The sequence below is a fragment of the Lepidochelys kempii genome, chromosome 1 (assembly GCF_965140285.1).
Source record: "Lepidochelys kempii isolate rLepKem1 chromosome 1, rLepKem1.hap1, whole genome shotgun sequence".
Classification (NCBI taxonomy): domain Eukaryota; kingdom Metazoa; phylum Chordata; order Testudines; family Cheloniidae; genus Lepidochelys; species Lepidochelys kempii.
Window position 1 is genome coordinate 136,563,612 of NC_136380.1, and position 19,831 is coordinate 136,583,442.

At 39.6% G+C, this 19,831-nt stretch overlaps 1 protein-coding gene across 8 annotated transcripts in view; it reads right to left on the reverse strand.

Annotated features, from left to right (window-relative positions):
• Positions 1–19,831, reverse strand: part of GPM6B (glycoprotein M6B) — a 137,815-nt gene that overhangs the window by 96,405 nt on the left and 21,579 nt on the right. For 3 of the 8 annotated variants that reach the window (XR_012160183.1, XM_073355213.2, XM_073355174.2), the window contains exons 1-2: positions 19,215–19,299; positions 7,158–7,293 (exon numbers count right to left, since the gene is read on the reverse strand). The exons of 2 other annotated variants lie outside the window; for them this stretch is intronic. Coding sequence is in view for 5 of the 6 variants with exons in the window: in XM_073355213.2 (XP_073211314.1) it covers positions 7,158–7,293; positions 19,215–19,277 (199 nt within the window). In the remaining variant the exon portion in view is untranslated. Of the gene's footprint in view, positions 1–7,157; positions 7,294–19,214; positions 19,367–19,742; positions 19,830–19,831 lie in introns of those variants that run through there. 3 more of the 8 variants (XM_073355194.2, XM_073355204.2, XM_073355240.2) reach the window with 3 other exon arrangements.

The window sequence follows — 19,831 nt, forward strand, 5'->3', positions numbered from 1 at the left end:
ATACCATGCCAATCTTAATTCTGCGCTGCGGCCTTCAGAGCTGGACATCCAGAGAGTGGCAGCTGCTGACTGAGAGCCCCGCTCTGCAGGCAGCAGCGCAGAAGTAAGGGTGGCAATACCATACCAGGCCATCCTTACTTCTGCGCTGCTGCTGGCGGTGATTCTGCCTTCAGAGCTGGGCTCCGAGCAAAAAGCTGCCACTCTCCAGCTGCCCCGCTCTGAAGGCGGCTCCCCCGCCACCTGCACAGAAGTAAGGGTAGCAGTACCGCAACCCCCCACCCCCGAAAATAAACTTGCAATCCCCCACAACTCCTTTTTGGGTCAGGATCCCTACAATTACAACTCCCTGAAATTTCAGATTTAAATAGCTGAAATCATGAAATTTATGATTTTTAAAACCCTAGGACACTGAAATTGACCAAAATGGACCATGAATGAGCCAAGGGAAGACAGGGGTTAGATGAGAGCCTCATTATTCCTCAGTATTCCCTTACAAATGCTCTAGCAACTGATCTAAAGGTCCATCTCTGCCAGGACAAACCAACAGAAGCTATTCTATTTTATAAACAATTCCTTACATCCTTCTCCCCTCTTTAAGCTACCAGGGTCCTCAAACAACTGCACAGAGATGCACTTTGTTATGTTATGCCAGCACTAAACATTAACAGAGGAACATCTTACATGTGAAGCATTCTACACTAAGTTACACTCCGATTATTTCTTTTACAACTACTACTTATGGTCAACAGGACATTGAATATTTGTCTCTTGTAACTTTGTCTTTCCAGAATACATACTTTCTCCACAAAAACCTTCTTCCTTATTTATTATTTTTAATGCAGTAGTAACTAGAGGCCCCAAATTAGACCAGGGCCTATTGCACTAGGCACTGCACACTCATAGCAAGATACAGTTCCTGCCCTAAAAGAGCTTACAGTCTAAACCAGTGATGGGCAACCTGCAGCCCATCAGGGTAATCCGTTGGCGGGCCACGAGGCAGTTTGTTTAAATTGACCGTCGCAGGCACGGCTGCCCACAGCTCCCATTGGCTGGGAACGGTGAACTGTGGCCACTGGGAGATGTGGACAGCCGTGCCTGGGGACAGTCAATGTAAACAAACTGTCTCGCGGCCCGCCAGTGGATTACCCTAATGGGTCACGTGCAGCCCGCAGGTTGCCCACCACTGGTCTAAAGAGACAACACAGATGAAGAGCGAGAAAGTATTGCTATCCATCCACATTTTACACATGGGGATTGGAGGTAACAAAGATTAAATGACTTGGGCGAAGCCCCACATGAAATCTGTGGCAGAGCTAGGAACAGAACCCAGATATCCTGAATCCCAATGCAGTGCCTTACCTCTAGAGATGATAGTGTTTTAGTTATCTTATAATGCGCACACATAGGATTCTTCATCTACAAATCTCAAATACATTTTAAAGGAAGTATTGTTTATCTACATTTTACAGCTGTGGAAATAGAAACAGAGACAAGCAACTTGCCCAAAGTCAGAAGCAGTAAATCAATGACAAAGCTGGGGGGGGAGGGGGAATTCTGACAATCTTGATGTGTTGTTACACTGGACCAGGAAACATGGAACTCCCACAAGCAACAGGTCCTTGTCCTGTATTCAGAGAACAACATTAACGGACTCTCTCCCAAAAATTTTACGTATTAAAGGGTGCTACAAAAAAAACGCAACCAAAGTAAGTGCACAAGCATAAAGCATTGTTTAAACATCAGACACCCTGTTTTGGACAGTGAGGTGGTAAGTTTGTTGTAGACAGTTTGTATGGAAGACATTCTCCATCAAAGGTTTAAAGTATATTAGCTCAAACTTGGGGAGCAAGCTATGAGAGGAGTGCCCATTAAAAAGTCTTATTACTTTTCGTTCTGAAGGCCTTTACTGATTCTTGCTAAACTTTGTTTGTTTAGGAAAGTCACAAAGTATTCATAACTAGCATGTTTAACTCTCTTTGAACATTGGGTAAGTATTACTGCTTGGGAGTCTTAGCTGGAAATTGCTTTTTAGAAGCTGGAGATCCTGAGGAAGCAAGTACTGCCTCTCCATTTACTTATGTTGCTCTCTTTTTACAAATCTTTGATCGACAAATGACAATTTTCTTCTTAGGTTCAGTAAGATATGCAAAGAGTATTTTTCAAATTAGTCCAGACTGGTGTCTCTCCTACTGTCCTGGCCACAGAGCTGGTCCATTCTGATTTGCATGATAATTGTTGTTTAAGGATCACCACGATCCAAGTCTTCGTTGTGGTAACTTTGAAGATGTACACATCCACAGCAAGCCCAGGCTCCAATTCGTGTAAACTAAACTTATAATTAAATTAGTAGGCTCAATTAATATCAGCATTTCATAGACCCATTAAATTAACATAACAAGTAGCCCACTGTAGTGGATTACCCAATAGTTTATTTTCATTCATTTATCCATCATGCAACTGGACATGGTTGGTTAAGGAAATGTAAGTTAAGTCTAGTACAGGAGAGAAAAATGAGTTTTGTACTTTTAAAACTGCGTTTGTTGTATGAATTTGTTGCTCAGTGTGTCTAAAGGTATTCAAAGGACGACAGTCTTCGAAGTGTAATGTATATCCAGCAGGTTTCATCTGATATTACAAAGACTTAAATTTATTTTCATTTGGTCTTTCAGAGTGCTTTCACTAGCAGATATGTAACCATTTGCTATGTGCTAGTTGACAATAGCTCGTTGTTTTAAGGAATGTTCTATAAGCCTGACATGAGATGGTAAAACTAAAGAGTGGTCTCAGTGACAAAGAGCAATTATTCTTCTAACAAGTCAGCATTACTTGCTTGGCTATTTTATTTTCAGTGCTTGATATAGAAATAAAGATTTCAAAGGTTGATATGATAGTCTTTGACCACTGGGGCCACTGAAATTCACTGCTAACTCCAAAGACTGAAGGGGAACAAGAAGTGACGCTTACCTTGCTGATTAGTTTTTATCTCAGTCTCCAATTACATTCTGTATGTGTACATTCAAGGTAGGGAAGATGAGTTATGACTCAGAATATTACCCTTACAATCGTAATGATCAATACTTTGAAATCATATGAAATTATTTAAAATAACCTTTGCCATCTTTAGGGTGGTTGTATAAGATCATGCTATTTGACTGCAATGAGAAGTTTCTTGATCATGCTGGTTTAATTCTGCACAGGTCTCCAAAATGCACTCAAATACAAAGTTCCTCATAGTAGTGTGGAAAAAACAACTTCTCTGTGTTAAATCACTTAAAAATGGCTCTCACAAAAATAACTTTGCATTTAAATAAATGATACCCTGGTCCTTTAGGGTAGTACACAGCAGCTTCAATCCACAGATTTCTGGCATCCACAAATCCCCAAAGCTGTCACACACAGCAATAGATAGTTTAAAATACACTAGACCTCTCCTAAAGGCATTTACAGTTAATTAGCTGACCAGATCTTTCCACCATCCTCTAGTTTTTCCATCCAGTGAAAGTCCATACATGGACATGCAGCAGTGATCCTAACGGCTCAGATCTCCTATCAATCCCTTAATCCCACAACTCCTTAAACTCAGAATTTCAAACAGAGTTTGCTTGGAAAATGTGTGTTTATGAGCACTCTATTACACAAAAAATCAAAAAGGGTGGAGACATACAAAGATTTTTAAAAATGGGTTCCTAAAAGTTTCACTCCTAAATCCATATTTGGGTGCCTAAACTGATTTTCAAGAGTGCTGAACACTCAGTGTCAAGGTAGTGCTTAAATATCAGTGTAGGCTCCTATTTTTAGGCACCCATTTTTTAAAAAATAAACTCGTGACCACAGATTTTAATACAGTTGTGTGGCATATGTAAAATATCTATCAAACATAAGGATGTTGAATTGTATGTTGTATACTTACACACCAGAGAGCAGAATGCAGAGTCTGGTGACCTTATGAATAACCTCCGTGCCTATCACTACCCCCTACATTCTGGATATTATGCATCTGTCTATTTGCCTATCAATACCATTTACCCTCTTACTGGTTAGCTGACCTGGCCCCGTAACTCCTCAGGAAAAGAGGATGGCGGTGTCTGGAAGTAAAGGTGTGGAAGTCTATTTCCTATGTTGTACATATGGTGATGACCATGGCGTTAAAATGTACAGCCCTGGACCACCACAGCTTCTTCTGTACAATAAGAATATAACAAAGAATAACGTGGTGAGGAGTGGAGTTGCATTCATAGCTCCCATGCACCTTCCCTGGTCCCAGACATTAAAGAATTTTAATGGCATGTATAATGAAAATAAATATCATGGATTATTCAGAGAAATTATTTAAAATCCAATGTATTTTTCTTCATTTATATTTTGTTACTTTACTTGGTGAATTTCTCTTAGCTTGGGCAATAAGGAGGGGTTAGTTAGTTTCACACCTGTACATAGTCAAATTCTTCTACATGTGAAGATCTCAGCCATGAGCAGGAAAAAGATTCATTCCAAGAGATTGAGAGATGAACCAAGTAATCTGATTGGCTAATGTACAGTTAACTGATTGCTGTATACAATTAAAAATGCATCAACTGTTTAAAATAAAATCCCTATGCCTCTGATTTTTCATTTTCATTTTATGACAACAATATCAACCTTAATACAAGGCATTTTCTCAGGATTAATGTCCAATGAGGTTTCTGAGGTTACTGACACACAGCTGTATCTCTGGCATGAACCCTTCAGACCCAATTATGAATCCCCCAAAAATACTCTGTGCCTCATTAGTTACTGCTTAAATATTATACACACTTATTAAATGCAAAATCTGTATCAATGCAGTATTCAGCCGGAGTTAAGGATGGTGGATGCTCCGAAGCTACCAGTACAAAACCCTGTACGAATACATGGAAGAACCAAAGGAAAAGTTCTTTAATAAATCATTACTGAGTCATCCATCTTATAAGAGACCATGACGAACCTACACGTAAATCCTGAAGGAAAAAATGACAAATGGACAACTCATCACTTCCATACTCCTGTAATCTCATGCAGTTGTAACTCAGCATCTATTATGCGTGTAAATATGTTCCAGATGACACCAGATGCCAATTTAAAACTTTATTTGTACTTCTTGGACAGATCATAACATGTAAAGTTTCCCTTTAACAATGTTCAGTAGTTAATGCCATCAAGTGAAAAGACTGAAGTCAACTTTCAGACGTTGAAAATGTCGAACAAAACTTTCTCAAGTAACTCAGGAGTTAAACTGCTAGGTTAGATTGGCAGTGCTAGTACAACAGCTATTATTTATTCCTTAAAAAGGGATTTTATTTTTCCTTCCAAGTTATATACTGTATGTCTGACTTGAAAAGAAGAAAACACTCCAGCCACGAGTACAATGCATTGCACAAAGAGAAGTTTCCTTCAACACGTGTGTGGAAATTCAGTGTTTTAGGTTTAGGAGAAAGTGATTGCTAAGGTAGATGCTTTTCTGCTTACATGCATACTATATATATATATATATATATATATATATATACACACACACACACACACACAGAGGAAGCAATATAATTAAGATTATGCCCCTTAAATGTTTCAATATTAATTTTATTTGCACTGTGGTGGCACCCAAAACACACAGTCATGACTAGAATCCAATTGTGCTGAGTGCTGTACAAACAATCACCATATTAACATAGGTTTCAGAGTAACAGCCGTGTTAGTCTGTATTCGCAAAAAGAAAAGGAGTCCTTGTGGCACTTCAGAGACTAACCAATTTATTTGAGCATGAGCTTTCGTGAGCTACAGCTCACTTCATCGGATGCATGAGCTGTAGCTCACGAAAGCTCATGCTCAAATAAATTGGTTATAAATTGGTTAGTCTCTAAAGTGCCACAAGTACTCCTTTTCTTTTTGCATATTAACATACTCCACAAATATCTGCCATACTAACCCCTCTGCAATTAGTGTGGCAATTCTCAACCAACAGGCAGAGACATAGGTTACGAGCCTTAAACTTAGTTGCCATGAAAGCCATTTCCCATTGTGAAAAACAACATCTTACCCAACAGCAAACTTTGTAATGTACTAACCTATATTACAATTAAGATACACACAGACACCATCTGGATAAAAGTTAGTTAACAGGGATAGCAATTTCATTCTTCTGCTAACTAAAGGCTTGAACAACACACCTGGCACACTTAGTGGGAACTAAAAACAAATTAAACACAGGTATGACACTTTCTTTTTAGGATCTGAGGGAGAGAATACAGTACAATATGCACGCTTTGATGGTGTAGTAAAAATTAGTCTGTATAAACTACTTCTAATTCAGTTTGTGCGAAGGAAACAATCTGTATTCTAATCAAGGGCACAGTTATACATGAATGTAGGCATCTGCAGACAAAAAACAAAATTTAACATCTTAAATCATAATTGGAGCTGGACAAAATATTCACAGTGCAATTTCCATCCTCCCCATCCATGCAAAATATATTTGGTTTAGAGTGTGAGTACCTTCCACAAATTTGGACCAATTTCTTTTAAAATTTGAACATAATTTGAAATTACGTCTGGCAAAGTGTTACTCAATATCTGAAAGTTTGTTTGCTTTTTTTTAAAAGAATCACAAAGTCACTTTTTGCAATAAATAAATAAATAAAATCACATTTATGAAATTGAAAAAACTGGGGGCGAACAGCAACCATGTGATATGTCGGATTAAAGAACAGAACCAGGAATTCTTGAATTCTATTCACACTGATTATTACCCTGCCTCTACCTGCCCACCCTCAACACACACATTCCTGCAGAGAATGGAGTGTGCTGCACCACCTGAAGAGATGGCTCCCCTATACTCTCTGGAACACACAGTGGTACTTGAGATAACATCCTCTGCTCAAACTCACCACAAGGTGGTGTGACTCTGCACTGCCCCCATCATAGTTCTGTGGGTGTCACAATTTAGCACAGTGTAGTAGCCATTTTCTTTTATGTGAGAAGAAAGTGTTCATTAATTTTTCATTTTAATAGCTGAAATTTTTCTAAAATGTATAGTATAAAGTAATGCATTACACCCAATTACAACACACACAGTAGAAAATGTTGCAGAATGTGTGTTAATGCTTCACTGGGAAAAAGAAGATTATTTAAATAGAACAACTGACTCAGACTAAGAAATGTTATAAAGAAATCCTGGTACGCAGCGTTGTAATTGTACATCTTCCAAGTGCTATCATCAGGTGCTGTTGCCTCTGCTTTAGGAGGACTGAATTTGCAGGTTTTTCCATGTGGATTCATGTCCTAGAGAGAAGATGGAAAAATGGGAAGCATTTATAGCTAAAAAGATTGCATGCAGGAGGCAGCAAATTCTGCTTTCCCAGGCAAACAATGTTATACAACATGAAATTACTCCCTTGTCCTCCACCATACCTCTCAGCGCCCTTGCATACAATACTTTGGCATCAGTTTTGCATGGCTGCTGGAAATATCACTTTTTTTGGTTTTGCTAGTCGAGTAAAAAATGTTTTCTGGAGAATCAAACCGCACAGTGTAGGTAAATAGTTCATGCCAGGTGGTCAAGAGCAGAAGGAAGCACATGTAAGTTTTAGAAAAATCAGCTGAAGAGACCAATTAAAGATAACAGGAGAAAGAGGAAGGAAAGTCCAACACTGCACTTTTCATTAATGTAAAATATGTCAGTGTCCTTTCCATTTTTGCAGCACAGAAAGCTATTTTTATCATGTTGATTCTTCATTTGTGTTTCTTGCAGATGAGTGCTAATCCCATCTAGGATTTGTTTTTTCAAAAAGATGATCTTGATATGTGTAACATCATTAGGTCAGAAAGGTAAATGTAAAAGATAGTAGTGATATCTGGTCCTTTACATTTATAATTGCAAATATTAAATAAACAAAACTTGAACCTCTTTGCATGCATTGATGTGAAATGCAAAATTCCACTGAAGCCACTGGAGTGATACCAATATGGAGCAGAAGGGGGAAAATCCAAGCCTACTGCCAGTTTTCCTTGCGTTGGACTGAGGATTTTCTTCAAGAATCTAGCTCAGTGAAAGGAACTGTATTTATTACTTTTCAAATTATTAACTGTGCCGTGATAGATTTTGAAAAAATTAGATTTAGCACAAGGAAGATTTCTAGAAGAGACTCAGATGTACAAAAATATCAGTAAAAGTTTTTCTACTATTGTGGCAATCAGGCTATTACTTAATAAAAATTTGACTTGTCCAAGGACAACCAAAATGGCTGCCTGACAAGAACATGCGATGGTTCTGATTTTTTAATAGCCAAATAAGTTTTAAAAATACAGTTGTGTGGCATGTCTGCTGTATGTCCCTTCCCCCAAGGACAAACTATTGATCTCATCTGCAATTACAAATCTGGGGTACATCAAGTGACCAGCACATCTCTTTGAAGAAAATGAACATTAGACTCTTGGTTTATCAGCCTTCGAGTCACCCCGAACACTAGTTACATACTACTCTGCATTTCAGGGACAGCATACTGATTGGAAGAGCAATATGCTCTCCTCTCAAAAGTACAGTGTGGGCACATCTGGATGAGCACAGTCAAAGAAGGAATTTGGACAGTAGCAGGCTAAAATGCCATTCATTTCTTCTGAGACACAAGCTGGGTGAGGTAATATCTTTTATTGGACCAACTTCTGTTTGTAAACAGGACAAGCTTTCAAGTTTCACAGAGCTCTTCTTCACCTTCCGGACCTGTAGAAGAGCTCTGTGTAAGCTTTAAAGCGTGTCCTTTTCACCAACAGCAGTTGATCCAATAAAAGATATTACCTCATCCACCTTGCCTTTCTAATATCCTGGGACTGACACGGCTGCAGAAACATTGAAAACATTCATTTCTTCTGTCATTTAGTGTTGCTTACAAATAAATTGTCCATTTTCACATAACAGCCTCAAACCAAATGCTTTTGGGACAGTTACACCAGATCCAGCAAAGCGCATATGTAACTTTAAGGATAAAAGTAGTTCTACTGAAGTCAGTCCTAGTTTGGCGGGATTTACTCACATGATTAAGTACTTTGCTGGGAGTTAATGTCGCTGTTACCACTCAAGATACTAGCTGTTACCCCTCAAGAAAAAGAGAGTTTGGAGTCATTGTGGATAGTTCTCTGACAGAAAATATCCTATTGCCTCTAATTTCAAGGTGCTTCACTTTGCAACCTTATTGTTCCCTTAGCATAGATTTCGCTGTGAAATAAGTAGTTGGGCCATACACCTACTTCTCAATACCGCAGATTTTTTTAAAAGAATTGTTTTTTATAAACAAGTTGGAAGATCACTTTTAAAGATTGTACCTAACTATTTTGAAGCTTACAGACTAGTTCAGACAAATTTTCATTCTGAACTGAATTAGCTTAGATATATAAACTGGAAACAGACCCCCTTCCCCTTTTTTTAAGGTAACAACATTTAAAATAATTGTACAATAGTTCTATATATAATGAGTCCACAGCTCTAGATTTTCAATTTGGGCTACTGAAGCAAATTCTCTCCGCTGCTTTACTCAAACTGCAAAGGAGGTGGAGGAAAGCCTCTTTTTCCCCCCTTTTGTTTCTTTTTAACAATTTTAACGATTGTATTTATGTATTTTAATTTATTTCTACCTTGTCATCTTCCCTTTTGACTAAACAAAACCTCATTTATCTAAGACAGCACCCAACCTTGTGTAGTTCAAGGTGCTCAGCACCTCACAGGGACCAGGCCCATATTGACTAATGGTGGTTACATTTTAATTTTGTTGTGTGTATTGAAGGTTATCTACATAAATATTAAGAATGGAATTCCTGGCTGCTCTACCCCATTCTCAGGAAGTTATTTTTAGTATAAAAACTAAAATGGAGCCAGCTCATTTTTTTTTCCTGTTATAGAGTGAAGTTTCCCCCAAATCTGTGCACACCTGTGAGATTATATTTACAAAGCCAAAGGTGATTATTCCCATTTATCCTCCCTTTTGTGAACTAGATCCAGCTGCACAGTATCAACCAAAAGAATGTGTTTTACTTGCACATAATTATACCTTGAAAAGATCGCACTTGGTAGGATATTCTCAGTAGTATATACAGAAGAGATCACAGCCCTGCAATTTTCCTACATATCAGTTATATGGCAGACAGAATTATATATTTTATAAAAACCTTCACTGTGCCATTCTATCACTAATGGGCAATATAAATCTACAGCCTAATGGGCAACTATTTCAAGACAATTAATTTTAGTATTTTATGATCGCTTAATCAGGATGACTTACACATATTCTGTTCAAGGGATGGATTTAAATCAGCATCTTTTGGGCAAACTGCCAAGCATTTTTCAGTGATGCTATTCAGCCTCAGTATCAGTTTGTTATCCATCATTTCATCTGTGAACTATTTTTTTTTAAAAGTACAATTTATGTTCTTCTATTGGTTTACCAAGAACATGCTGACTATACACAGCTTACCAATGGCACAGCATTGCTCTCCTTCACATGTTATTGCTTTCAGCTACTTTGATATTCTATGAACATATATTTTCACAAAAATAATCCCTGGCACTTTTCCTCGGACAACTGACAGTAATTAAATGCTGTGAATATGAAAATCAAATTAAAAATACATTCAAGGTACATGCTATGACTCTTGTTTCTGTCCAAGTCCTTTGTCAAGCTATGATTTTTTTAATCCAAATCAATAAGCAGCTTTCATTCCTCATTGCAAGATACCTCTGCTCACAAAACAGAGTAAAAAGGTTACTTTGGAATTCATACTTATGAATTTTAAAATACAGGATTCTAAATCTGAATTTGTTTTAACTGTTGTTTTAGCACAGGCTCTGCTCCCTGGTAAACAAATGTTCTAAGATTTTATTGGAAATGTAGCTGTACACCCTAAAAATTATTATATTTAATTTAACAATATAATCAAAAACATTCAAGAGCCTTCTCAATATTAAATAAGAGTGACCTGATTTAAAATGATGCCTTCCTCTTTTAATAACTTTAACAGCTGCTGTGGAAGAATTCTTTTTTCTTCCCCTCTCTTTTTATTCTCTCTCTCCCCATTTTCTTTCTAACAGCTGCTTTTTTGTTTTGTTTTGTTTTTTGTTTCTCTCCCTCTGTTCCTCCCTCCAGTTACAAAGTTGGGGGTGGGAGCACAGGGTGCTAAAGCACAAAGCAGTACTTGTTAAAAACAGAATATATCCAGGCAAGTCGCCAAATTTAATTCCAAACAGCCCTGTTAGTGAGTGGCTCTATGCTAAAATGGAATACAGTATTAGTCTATCTGTTTCTAGGACAGAGTGTCTCCTATGACTCAAGGGTAAAAAATGAATTTCATTCCGGAAAGCACTATATCTGCAAGTCTTCAGGCTTAGTAAAAAACAAAGTGAAAACTAATACAAGTTAATTGTTTCACAGATATTGCAGATAAAGTGGCACTGTACTTTGGAAAGAATATTACTGAAATTTAAGTTACTCTCTAGAATAGAATTCTTAACAGCCACAATATGAGCCAACTTCTGCCACTCTCACTGAATAGTACCCTACTACCATTTGACTTGAATGGCCTTTGCATTTAGTTCTTAAAGTAATGATGCTACTCACCAAGTACAGTATTACTCAGTAGTAGAATAATGACAGGTTTCAGAGTAACAGCCGTGTTAGTCTGTATTCACAAAAAGAAAAGGAGTACTTGTGGCACCTTAGAGACTAACCAATTTATTAGAGCATAAGCTTTCATGGGTAAAAAACCCACTTCTTCAGATGCATGGAGTGAAAATTACAGATACAGACATAAATATACTGACACATGAAGAGAAGGAAATTACCTCACAAGTGCTGACAGGGCCAATTCGATCAGGGTGGATGTAGTCCACTCCCAACAATAGATGAGGAGGTGTCAATTCCAGGAGAGGAAAACTACAAAAGCAGTTTTCCTCTCCTGGAATTGACACCTCCTCATCTATTGTTGGGAGTGGACTACATCCACCCTGATCGAATTGGCCCTGTCAGCACTTGTGAGGTAATTTCCTTCTCTTCATGTGTCAGTATATTTATGTCTGTATCTGTAATTTTCACTCCATGCATCTGAAGAAGTGGGTTTTTTACCCATGAAAGCTTATGCTCTAATAAATTGGTTAGTCTCTAAGGTGCCACAAGTACTCCTTTTCTTTTAGTAGAATAATGGCACTCTCTGGCCCAATATATACAGTGGTGCTTTACCCTGGGAGATAAATCATCAAAAACTTTGACGCTGGAACATTAAACTATTACTAAGACTTGTTGTGAAAATGAAATGTCCCAAGTTTAGGACCAGACTGTGAATCCCTTACATTGGTAAACAGTTATTCACCAGACATTGGAGTCAATGGGGAAACCCAGGTGAGGAACTGCTCACAAATGTGAGTAAATGGCTCAAATGGCCCTTAGATTTTCAGATTATCTTGGAAAAGAGTGAGGGGGAGAAAATAATTATTCATGCTTCAGATTTTGGTGTTTAATTGTCACACATGCTTTCACTTTTATAATTTGCTATGCAGTTTTATTTGGTGTAGCAGATGTCAGAGTATATAGTATATATTTAGCACTTTGGACAAGTTACCGACATGTGAAACAAGCATTAGCTGGGAATCTACCTCCCAACAAGGTTTACAACATTTTTCTTCCAAAATAATATCTTCCCTATTACTGTTACGTTTGAAAAGCAAAAGCAAATGGGAATACTCATTTCCACAGAAACAGATATTTAGGCTTACATTTATTTAATGTATAATTTATAATTAATAAATAATACCCAGCACATATGGAGCATTCTTCATCAGTAGATCTCAAAATGCTATACAAACCAGGTCCAGAGTGCTCCATAGACCCATCCCAAAGCACAAATTTAAAGAGACTCCGTCCTTCTTTCCAGTGACAAAATTTAGTTATCCCCTTCCCGTGCCATGCCACTTTTCCCACATACTTTCCTCTGACACATCCTTTCCCATTTCTTCTGCAAACGCCCTACCCTATGAGGTTTCCTCATTCCTCTCCTTACTTCCCTGATGAATTCATTCACTCACTCAGCTACTCTGACTCCCCTCCTGATACACAGGGATTAGCACCAACTACATGTAGCAGATGTTGTTCTTCTCCACCTCAGCTGCTGGATCCAATTTCCTTCGAAGTGAGATTCACAGGGGCATGAGCACCAGTGTCACTTTGCTAGCCTGAGCCAGTGGCTGCTGGCTCCCCTCCAGAATCTAAATTATTAGATTAAAGGGTCAGAAGGCCACCATCCCAACTGATCAGGCTGTCATGAACTGCTGAGGGGCGTGTGGGGGGGGGTCAGTGCCAGTCACTGTTCCAAGCACCCAGTCAAAGTCCTCGTAAAAGAGACAGGATGCTGGGGAGCTCCCAGAGGTGTGGTTCTCCTCCCTAAATTTATGATAGTCGGTCTTGAGCCATTGGATCCATGCTCTGCACTAGTTCATTGTCAGATCATAGTTCGCAATCAGGTCACTAGTTCATTGAATCCACAACACTGCCAGCTTCTCCACTATTTCTTGGTAGACATGGTCATTTCTGGAATTCTTACTGAAGCTGAACGTCTTGCTTGTCTCACACCAGAAATTTACCGCAATCTGACTGTGATCCCGTGACCCGCTAGCACAAAGGACTTCTTGTCACTGGTCATAACTAATGCAGACAACGGTTCAATCTGCTTCCAGTTCAGTGGTCAGAATAAAATGGAAGGGTTAAACACTGAGCAGCTGTACTTGAACCAGGAGGGTTCCTTCTGTTTCCTCGACATCAACTGGGTAGTCTGGGATAGAAAGGCCAACAAACTGTGGCCCACAGGATTGTGGGATAATATTGGCAGACTCGCGGGCATGAGTCTGGTGACCTGACTGAGAACTGCATCCACGCTACAAAATGACAGTGTTTGGACCCAAGTCCCAGTGAGACTTCAGCTTAGATCCCTCCCCTTGGCCAGGTCCTAGGGAGCATTTACTGGCCCAAGAGAAAGATGTGTGTGGGGGGGGTGGAATTGGGCTCAAACTGGAGTCTGAGCCCAGGCTTATGTTGTAGTGCAGACAAACCACATGTGGACCAAGCGCGGGTGCTTTTGACAAGACAGGTGTTGAAGAATTTCTCTATCAGTATGTCTCAAAACACCAAGTTTTAGAAATTTCAGTTACATCTGCCAAAGTCCAGGACACCATGAGATTGTGATTTGCCTGGGCAAGTCACAAAGGCAATAGTTCTTGAATTTCACAAACATATGGACTCACAAGTGAATCCTCCATGCCCCAAATCATGATAGAAGGGGGTGGGGGGAAGGAAGGAATGATGGTAGATAGATGAGATGAAAGTCTCAGAGTCAGATTTTCACAGGGACTGAACTCCCCACACAACTCCAATTAAAATGAGTGGAGCTGAATGCACTCAGCATTTCTGAAAAAAACAGGTCCTAAGGCTCTGTAACTTCCAAACGTAGATAACTATTGGGGGTTAAAGGAGGGAGGGAAGAGAGGAAGAACACAATCACAGGGGATAGAAATTATTGGGAAGCAGCTTTCAGTGGATAGAGGGAGGCCAAAAGGTGTACTCGGGGAACAGATGAGAAAGCCGGTCTTTCACAGGGAAGAATGAAGGTGATGGAGAGTACCAAGAATAAGCTGTAGCCAGGGCTCCTGGTAGCAGAAGCCCTTACATCTCAGAAGTCCAAACAGCTTCCAAGCAGTGCCTCCTGGGAACCTCAGTTTTCCAGGCACAGGCACAGAAGTTTTACTTAGAATTGATAGCTAAGTTGCTGAAGAGCAAGACAACGTTTCTTCTCTCCACCCTTATTTGCTCCATATCCCACTTTGTTCTTCAGGTCCCTCCTAGCACCACAGATTTATGCCCTCTATGGATATACAGGAGCTACTTTTTTGAAAGCTTAGAAAATAGAGTAGTTTCAACGCTCAATGAGAACATGTTGTATTATTTACAAAAATAAAAACAAATTATCATGCACTTATCCCAAAGCAACCTCTTCTGTAATATGCTTTGCATTTTTGCATCACCTTCCATCTGGGATCTGAGAGCATTTTACAGATACTGATGAATTAAGATTCACAGCATTCCTGTGAAGTGTATAAATAGGTAGGTATGTTTCTCAGTTTTACAATATAGTGAAAATGACACATCACAGAGTGAAGAGTCAGGAACAGAACCCAGATGTGACTCCAAATTACATAAATAGCAGTGTTTTGTCCATTAGACCATGTTCCTGAATTGACACCTCTGCATTCCACTGAATTCAATAAGCCCACTCCAGTGAAAATAGTTTTGTGAAAAATGTGGAAGTGCATCAGAACGCATCTGGGGGACCCATTTCATCCGCCCTTCCTGACTAGAATACTAAGTAATGACAAACAACTTTTCAGTATTTGTAGAAATCACTCTACGAACAGTTATGATCAAATTGTATTTTACATGCTTGTTACGCATAACAAAGGTCAATTTTACCTGTTAATTATCTTATTAAAAGATATATTCTTTGTCATAGCTAGAACTTTGAATATTAAGTATCAAATGTAGACAATTGTGTGTGTTCTCTTAAAGGTTGAAATTTGAGATACAGGAAGAGTCTAATTACTGTGTGTTCCTGAAAATTCCATCTTGACTAAATGGACATTTGGAAGATTTTTTTTAAATTTCAAAATCTCTGCAATTTACCCACCAAAATCTTCAAACCAACATATTCTGTGTTGGTATATAGAAAGGGAAATGGTAGCCGTCTGTCAAGGTTCCTCCCCCACTCTGAACTCTAGGGTACAGATGTGGGGACCTGCATGAAAAACCTCCTAAGCTTATCTTTACCAGCTTAGGTCAAAACTTCCCCAAGGTACAAAATATTACACCCGTTGTCCTTGGACTGGCCGCTACCACCACCAAACTAATACTGGTTACTGGGGAAGAGCTGTTTGGACGCGTCTTTCCCCCCAAAATACTTCCCAAAACCTTGCACCCCACTTCCTGGACAAGGTTTGGTAAAAAGCCTCACCAATTTGCCTAGGTGACTACAGACCCAGACCCTTGGATCTTAAGAACAATGAACAATCCTCCCAACACTTGCACCCCCCCTTTCCTGGGAAATGTTGGATAAAAAGCCTCACCAATTTGCATAGGTGACCACAGACCCAAACCCTTGGATCTGAGAACAATGAAAAAGCATTCAGTTTTTTTACAAGAAGACTTTTAATAAAAAATAGAAGTAAATAGAAATAAAGAAATCCCCCCTGTAAAATCAGGATGGTAGATATCTTACAGGGTAATTAGATTCAAAAACATAGAGAACCCCTCTAGGCAAAACTTTAAGTTACAAAAAAGATACACAGACAGAAATAGTTATTCTATTCAGCACAATTCTTTTCTCAGCCATTTAAAGAAATCATAATCTAACACATACCTAGCTAGATTACTTACTAAAAGTTCTAAGACTCCATTCCTGGTCTATCCCCGGTAAAGACCAGCATATAGACAGACACAGACCCTTTGTTTCTCTCCCTCCTCCCAGCTTTTGAAAGTATCTCGTCTCCTCATTGGTCATTTTGGTCAGGTGCCAGCGAGGTTACCTTTAGCTTCTTAACCCTTTACAGGTGAGAGGAGCTTTCCCCTGGCCAGGAGGGATTTCAAAGGGGTTTACCCTTCCCTTTATATTTATGACACCGTCATAAATATAAAAGGAAGGGTAACCACCTTTCTGTAAACAGTGCTATAAAATCCCTCCTCGCCAGAGGCAAAATCCTTTCACCTGTAAAGGGTTAAGAAGCTAAGGTAACCCTGCTGGCACCTGACCCAAAATGGCCAATGAGGGGACAAGATTCTTTCAAATCTGGAGCATTTGCTTAATACAGGTTTTTGGGATTGCTTACGTATGCCCCGCAAAAAAAAGAAAAGAAAAAAAAGGGAGAAGAGGTACAACTACTAGAGCACAATTGACTTACTTTTAATCATTTTTGGAAAACAATCATTTTAATAAATTTTGCAGTTTTGCTAGAACCACTATGCTTTCAGTCTTTCATTAATACAGTTGTCAGAATACCAATTGTTGTCTAGTACTACTGAAAATATTGTATTTTTGGCTACAACAGAATATTAAAGAATCCCTAACAGAGCGACCAGAATATTTACACACTAAACACTAGGTTAGGAGAATGTGCTGTGAACAATCAAATTCTCTTGTCGTCAGCGGAAAACTTAGCATGTCTCTGAAGCCACCAAGATGTCCCAATAAAGCTTTGTCTACATTAGGAAATACAAACCATTCCCACTGATAAGGCACCAAGAGTCTCCAGCAATTTTGTCACCAAAATTACACATAACTAACTATAGAACAGGTGATAACTCTGGTGGGAATTTTCTGATAAAATTCCCTAGAGCAACTCAGTTTTTGTAGTTTCCAAAACACATACACAAACACAAAGAAAAAAAACATCAGTGTGCTTATTTCATAGTATTGTATGATTAATTCCACTTTTCAATTTTGTGTGCAGAATGTCAAAGGAAGTTTGCAATTTAGTTTCCAAATTCAGCACATAAATACTACTTCTAATTTTTTTCTATTACATTAGTGCCTAATATGTGGCCCTGATCCTGCCAGCAGTTCTGTGTGGTCAGACCCCAGGGCCTGCATGGAGCCCCCCGCAAGCCATAATGTCAGGATTTGTACCATAGATCCATAACAAAGTAATTTTTGCACTGTAGTAATCCCTTTAACATCTTAGCAAAGGACAGATGTTATGGCATAACCCAACAGAATACCCATTTTTATTTTGTTTACAGCTTTGGGGAAGGAGGAAAAGGAAGAGAGGTTCGTACACAATAGTCAGTGTCAATTAAATGCACTAACGTATGGCTGAAATTTAGCCCCCGGGCCTGTCTGACCCGCTAACTAAACCAATCCTCTTTTTCTGTTAGTACAAAGTTTATAACCTGAAAAAAACAGAGTTAAGACAACAGTGAATGTGATATCTACATCGCTTTGGGAGAACTAATTTTCTTGCCTGCATTACTAGAAAAGTTTTCTGTAAAATTTAGACACATACTAATAAGTCAAATACATAGAACACAGCATTTAACCAATATAACTTTTAGTTTTAATGATTCCTCAGTAGCGAATGCATGTCTTTATTAACTAAAGATATTGTACACATTTGGGTGTGCAATAAACTTATAGTAAAGTATCTTGTTTTTTGCAGAGGGAATGAGTGTGGGAAAAGGCACTGACTATCTGGGGAATTGCAACTACACATTGCTACACTGTGTCAAAAATGAAAGAGGGGAAAAAAAGTTTCCTGCTGGCTGTCTAAATGACACACTAAGTATTTTTACTCACTGGAAAACAAGCTAAAATCTGTTTTCTTCCCGAATCCGCCTTCACCAATACACCTTCTGAATGCTACTGAAGGATTTTAATTAGGCTGTCTGTTTAGTTTCACTGCCTTGAGAGAAAGAGAAAGATGCGCTGCCTTAAAATAAATGTTTTGGAAGAAAATATCAAACTTCACCTAGAATTTCACCCGTACACTTGGCTAGATTCACCAGAGTTTGTGCTGTCTAATGCACATGCTGATGTAAGCCCTGGTGGAGATTGCCGATGGCATAAAGTTCACCAGGGAGACAAGTAGTGTGGTGTGAAGCTGCCCCAACCTAGTCCCTGCCAAAGCAGCAGTAAGGGACAAGCACCATCCAGGAAATGACAAGCATGGGCTGCAGCATTGCCAACTCTTGCAATTTTATCACTAGTCTCAGTTGGTGTTTCTGAAAGCCCCAGCCTCAGGAGCCAAGTAAATATGTGAGAACCTCAGTTTCCATTTAAAAAAAAAAAAAAAAAAAGTACCTTTCCATCCATTCCAGCAGAGAAGAAATGCTTAAAAAAAAATGTAAAAGGAGAGCACCCTCTGAGAGTCACAACCCAGAAGGGATGTAAAAAGAGCCCAAAATGTATTTCAAAAAGTTTAACCCAATCTCATGATTTTTGGAGCCTAACTCATGAGTTTGGAGTTTGACACTTCTACGGCTGGGAAGGCAACGTAGTCAGGGCAGGCCCGGAACGTGCCCATTCAGTGCTTCCTGACAGAGGTTCTATCAGGCTCCAGCAGGACTTATTTTCTGCTAAGGAGACAGATTTATGAGAAAAAATGAAGGGTATATCAAAACTTGCTCTACCTTAGGGTATATCCACGCAGGAGGCCAAGGGGACTCACTTGCAATACATGTTAGTGACACCATCCTGTATCAACTTTTGTGAATAAGTACCCTGTTTTCTTCGGTTTGTAGAGCTCCTACTGCAATGGGTCCATAACTAGGGCTTCTAGGTGCTACAGTAATACAAATAAATAAAGTATGAAGACTGAAAATACCACCACATTTTAGTCTATCACAGGGGTGAGCAAACTTTTTGGGCCGAGGGCCACACCTGGGTGGGAAAACTGTATGCAGGGCTGGGGCAAGGTGTTGGGGTGTGGGAGGGAGTGCGGAGTGCAGGAGGGCTCAGGGCAAGGGACTGGGGCAGAGGAGGGGTGCGGAGTGCAGGAGGGGGCTCAGGGCAGGGGGTAGGGGTGCAAGGTGCAACAGGGGGCTCAGGGCAGGGAGTTGGGGTGCAGAAGGGGTGCAAGGCGCAGGCAGGGGGCTTAGGGCAGGGAGTTGCGGGGTGGGGTGCAGGAGGGGTTCGGGCTCCGGCCCGACGCCACTTACCTAAAGCGGCTCTGGGGTGGCAGCAGCGTGCACTGGGGCCAGAGCAGGCTCCCTGCCTGCCCCAGCCCCACAAATCGCTGCTCCAGGAA